Source organism: Gavialis gangeticus, unplaced genomic scaffold, assembly GCF_001723915.1.
Source record: "Gavialis gangeticus isolate Ggan-Ray unplaced genomic scaffold, GavGan_comp1, whole genome shotgun sequence".
Taxonomy (NCBI): domain Eukaryota; kingdom Metazoa; phylum Chordata; order Crocodylia; family Gavialidae; genus Gavialis; species Gavialis gangeticus.
The window spans coordinates 31,105,903-31,111,713 of NW_017728994.1; the positions used below are offsets into that span (position 1 = coordinate 31,105,903).

General features: G+C 50.4%; 1 protein-coding gene across 1 annotated transcript in view; it reads right to left on the reverse strand.

Moving 5' to 3' along the window:
* The window catches only part of LOC109287247 (insulin-like growth factor 1 receptor), a 47,086-nt gene that overhangs the window by 40,266 nt on the left and 1,009 nt on the right, over nt 1-5,811 (reverse strand). Inside the window, exons 2-3 of the mRNA XM_019502193.1 lie at nt 2,588-2,735; nt 315-385 (exon numbers count right to left, since the gene is read on the reverse strand). Coding sequence (XP_019357738.1) covers nt 315-385; nt 2,588-2,735 — 219 coding nt within the window. The remainder of the gene's footprint in view (nt 1-314; nt 386-2,587; nt 2,736-5,811) is intronic.

The window sequence follows — 5,811 nt, forward strand, 5'->3', positions numbered from 1 at the left end:
GGGGGGGTCAGGGGGGGCGGGGGGGGGGGGGGGGCAGGCAGCACCTGCACCTCCAGGTCCAACCCAGGATTGGGGCCAGAGCTGCAGCAGTTGCCTGGCCTCTGCTGGCTTGTATTAGATTCTAAGAGAAGGGGCTTTTCCCTCACGTTAAATGGGTGGGAAAAAAACTCATCTTTTAATCGAATAGACACAGTATTAATTAATATAAAGTATTAACACCATGCAGTTCATAAACCTCATGCAACATGTTACTGCTTCAAGGGAAGCTATTTATAAACTGGGGAGTATCATTATCAAACACCTTCGGTAATTACCCTTTTAATATCCTCAGCACAGATGGGAGAGAATCCACTCTTTACCTCATGCAGCTTATTCAGATCTGGCCCTGGAAAGAGAAGAGAAAAGCTTGATTTTGTACAGTCTATCCTGCCCCTGGGGCCAGTTAGGGCCTTGGGCACATGTGTAAACTCCCAGTGATGTCCTCTCAGGTCAGGCAGGAAGATCCAGGGCAATGCATGACTCATCACACGGGAATGAGGACAGTTTGCTGAATAAAATCTGGGTAGAAACCTTGAGCTTTGACTCAAAGGCATCATATTAAGGTCAAAATACTAGCTATAGATGGGATTCACCTATACACTCTGGCTTCTTTATGCTGCTCCAACCATTATGGCAGTTTTGTCATCGCTCTGCAAGCAGCCAACAAGTAAGCGAGCTCATGAATCTGCTCCTAGATTACAGCATATTTATGATTACCCATCCGAAGAACTAGTGTCACAGCTCCCTCTGGGGCTTCTGCTAAAATATATTCTGAAGCTGTAGAATATGGCAGGGACCAACCAGCTGAAGGAGAGCCTGAACCACAGGTAGCAGATATTAATGACATTGCTTAATGCACCCTAGGAAGATACTCAGAACCCAAACGGACAAGGAAGGTGAAAAAAATCCTTCTACAGACTAGAATAGTAGGGCTGTGCAGAGCTTCGGGCCCTGATTCGATTCAGCAGAGATTCAGCCTGATTCAGTGGCCAAACCTCCGAATCTGAATTGAATCAGAGGAGACTTTAATCTCTGAATTGAATCTGAACCCTCTGAATCAATTCAGAGAGATTCGAAAAGATTTGGAGATTTGGACATAGAGACAGCTTTAAATGTTTTTTCTACATACCTTTAGGTAGCAGGGGCTCGTGAGTGCTGTGGTGCTGGGATGCATGGTCAGCAGCAGACTCAGTGCCTCCTGTGTTGGGCGTGGGGGGGTGGGCAGCCAGGGTCCCCCTGCAGCCCATTGCCAAGCTGGGGAGGCACAGGGGGATCCCCCAGCACACTCCCCAGCAGACCTGGAAGTGGACCAATAGTTCTTCCGGTCCACTTCTGGGTTCGCTGCCAAGTACGCGGAGAGCCCCTCGCACTCCTGTGGGACGCTCCATCCACCTCAGCATTGCAACGTACTGCCTGCTACCTTGAGGTATGTAGAAAAAACATTTAAAGCTGTGTCTATGTCCAAATGGCTGAATCTCCGAATCAGCATCTAATCTTCAGATTCGGATTTGGCCGGATCGAATCAGGAACAGTGATCCGAATCAACAAATGGAATCACTGTCCCTGATTCAGGCCGAATCCGAATCGAATAGGGCCTGCTTCGAATAGGGCCTCTATAGAATAATGCTAGGTATCTGATAACTGTTTACTAGTCTGTATAAAAGGGATCATCTCAGTTGAGTTCCTACAGGCAAATATCTGCCTCAGGTTCACATCCTTTCTAACTGTGGCTGCAGCAGTGCCTACCCACCCACCTGCCTGGTGCACCATGGCACTTTCCCTCCCTACCAGACTGTGCCCCCTGCCCCTGTGATTCCAGGACTCTCATTTTAAGTTTCACTAACTGTCCAGGACCGGCCTTTGAAACCCATCTCAGCCAAACCAGGATGTATGGTCATCCTACTTCTAGGGCCCGATGGAGCACACTGGTGGTGTGGTATATGTGGGAAAAATGAGCCAGCCCCTGCCTATGCAGTTTTTGCCAGATGATTAATTAAGAAACCCATCCCTCTGGCACATTTGATCAGCAAACAGACCACTAATATTTTAAAGAAATTAAATGGAAACATTACTAAAACATCAGTTTGATCATTAATCATCATCTTCAAGACATTCTATAGACACTAACTAACTAGCTCCTGTCCTCATCTCACCACACTGTTCAAAACATGATTAATGTAGTAGTACTATGCTTGATGTCTGAATGACCTGCTTTACTGTGTCTTGGGAAGAACTTGAGCAGGGCATACAGAGCATTATTGGTATTGGTAGTGGATCACTTGTACAGTGGTGCTTCTCAAATTGGACTCTTGTCTGGTCTCAGGGGAAAGGACAAGTACTTTCAGATCAGTATCTACACTTATACAATAAGCTCTTTGGGGCAGGGACCATCTTTTTGTGCTGTGCACAGCACCTAGCACAAAAGGCCTCTAGTTCCATGACTGAGACTCCTGGGTGCTATCACAATACAGATTTGCTGAAAATGTATTAAACCCCCTTGCAGTTGTACCTTGGCACATAAATTAACTAATGAAGCTGTTCTACAAACCCAAGGAGCTCTTGTAGTTTTCCAGATGCTCTAACAACATGTCCATGGACATGCGCTCTATGTCAAGATGAAGCAAGTTAGCTGCTATTACTTCCCATAGCTTCAGTGGTATGGAATCTGGTCTTTGAGCTTGGTGTCCTTTGCAGATCTAAGGGAAACATGAACAAAAGGAAGCTGCCACTTATTATTGCAATGAAACCTGATTTTACACAATAAAAAAAAAAAACCTCAGAACAATGCAGATCATTTATAACAAAGTTATGAGATTTAAAAATAGGTCAGAAAGCTGATCTGGCAGGAATTAAGGAAAGAAGGGTAAACTATAGTATAATGTAAACATAGGCTAAGTTCTGGTCTTAGTTAAGTTGACATAAAACAGAAATAGAAATTGCCATCAGGTTTAGTAGTGCAGAATTGGATCTTCCCTAAATTTCTCCTGCATGGGGAATGTGATAGGATACTCTGCATCTTGCTAGCTACCCAAAACCATTGTGCAGCATTACTAGGTATTGTTAAACAGCTGATATGATTGATGCCACGGTGAGATTTTCATTGACAACTTCATAGAATATTTCTTAGAGAACTGACCTATTATTATAACCTATTGCTTGTACTTTAACTCTCCTAACTTCCTAAACAATCTCCTCATATTGCTGTTTGGGCATTTCCAATAAAACAGTGGTTCTAAACCAGGGGTACACATACCCCTAGGGGTACTTAAAACGCTCATAGGGGGTACGCAGAATACCGCATGTGCGCGTGCAGCTGCAGCACAGGATGTGGGCGGCCAGGACGCAGCTCAGCCAAGTGAAGAACAGCCAGGTCCAGCGCGTAAGTTTGTTGTGGGGGGAGCACTGCCCAATAGGGGCAGGGTGCAGGACTGAACCATGCGGGCGGGTGGCTCCTACTGCTACACACACCCTGGGAGAATATGGGGGGCATATGCCCCCAGATCTGCACTTGGGGTGAGGCAGGCTGGGGTCAGGGCTGGGCCGTGCTGCACTCAGGACACGTGGTGGGAGAGGGTTTGGAGGGGTTACCGTGAATTTTGGGGTGGCTGCAGCCCCGCCCCCATAGCCCCCTTCCCAGTGTCACCACCGCCTGCCCTGAGCACAGCCCAGCCCAGCCCAGCTCCACCCTCCCTGTGCTGGGAAGAGCCTGGCACAGCCTTGGCCCCAGCCTACCCATGACCTGCACACAGACCTGGGGGCACATGCCCCCCATGTGCCCAGAAGGGGTACACTAGTTAAAAAATGTTGAAAATCACTGCAGTAGAATATTGATTTGATGCCATGTGACACAGACGTATCCAGTATTACTCCCTGCCTGAGGTATTGCTGATACTCAAATAATTGTCCTATTTTTCTACCCGGTCATATGGATTGTGCCAGTGGTGCTACAGATTGAGGATTTCAATTACTGTTTATTCCTCTGCAAGTGCTGCAAAAAACCTCCTCTATTTACTTAAACATGCATAGATCCAATGGATCCCTTCTCATATTGCAAAGGTGGGCAATTATTTGAGTCCAGAGGCCACATAGGGAGTTTTCATGAGTTGTTAGAGGCGGGATCAGCACCCCCTCCACCCCGCACCAACTCATCAAAACTCCCTATGTGGGATGGGACTGCAGGCAGGCAGGAAGCAGGATTTGGAAGGAGGACAGGTGGCTGAAGATGGGATCACGGGGTGGGGTCACAGGGCAGTGACAGCACAGGGCCAGGGCCTGGGGCAGAGCCACGATCTGCTGTCCATGTGCCCCTGCAACAGGTGTGGATTCTGCAGGCAGAGATCCACAGTGAGTGGACTGTGGCTCTGTCCCAGCCCTGGCCCCACCCCCATGCTGTAAACCCCACCCACAACCCCGAGATCCTGGCTGGAGGCAGCTTCCTGCTCAGCTGCATGTTCTGCCTGCGTGACCCCAGCTTGTCTCCATGGGGACCCCTGGATCATGGGGCGGGGTCAGCATGGAGCTAGGGCTAGGGCCAAGGCAGAGCTGCAGTTCTGTGGGCAGGGGCATGAGGGCCCGGGGCTTGGGGCAGAGCTGCAATCTATGATCTGCGATCTATGATCTGCTCCCCGCATGCCCCTGCCTTGTGCGGGGATGTGGGAATTGTGGGGTGTGCAGGAGTGTGGGGGGTCATGTGTACATGTGTTGGGGGGTGCCCCCTGGGTACTAGGCTCCAGGAGCTAGCCGGGGTGAAGAGAGGAAGGAGGGGGCAAGGGGCATATGCAGTAGAGCTCACGCAGGTGGTGCAGTACCCCACAGCATTCTGCGTGGGGCCAAGCCCTGCCCACTCCCAACCAGGTCAGCCTACACACAGCTTACTGGTGAGGCTGCTCGCAGTGCAGCTCCAACCACCCAGGTGCTGTTCAGCTTCCCTCACTTCCAGCAGTGTATCCTCCCTCCTGCTCTTGCCCCTGCTGCACCACTGGGGTGGAGGGGAAGCTTCAGTTGGGTGGCTCCTGGCCCAGCACATGGGGCTCTGGCTTCAGCTACTGGCTGTCTTCCACCCACTCAGCTGACCGCAGGTGGCTGCTCATTGCACCAGGTAGACTGAGTGGGTGGAAGACAACCGGGAGCTGGAGCCAGAGCCCCCCAAGCTGGGGCAGGCATCACCCAGCTGAAGCTTCCTCCACACCCAGAGCAGCACAACAGGGACAGAAGGAGGAGGAGGAGCCACTGCTGGAGGCAAGGGGAGCCAAGCAGCACCCGGATGGTTGCAGCCACACTGGGAGCAGACCCGCCGGTAAGCTGTGTGCGCTGACCAGAACTAGGGTACGTGGGCACAGGCAGAAACACAGCACTGGCTGTCCTGGGCAGGGCTAAGCCCCATGCAGAGCACCGTGGGAGCAGCCACAAGCTGAATCCAATCAATTGGTGGCCAAGCCCACAGTCTGGATCCAACCCTCGGGCCATATTTTGCCCACCCCTGTCATTTTGGTAACTTGGTCTACTTTCTCGAAGCATTTATGTCCTACTAGAATATCGCCAGAGTCTTAGCTCCTCCAAATTCTAGGCCCATGTTTTGACATAGTGCCTCCAGGCCATATATTTGGGCAGCTAAGTACAGAGGTGCCTTGGCAAAGTGTACTTCCAAGTTTCATAGTTTCTAGGGTCGGAAGGGACCTTAGCAGATCATCTAGTCCGCCCCCCTGCCATGGCAGGAAAGAGTACTGGGGTCAAACGACCCCAGCAAGGTGTTCATCTAACCTCCTCTTAAAA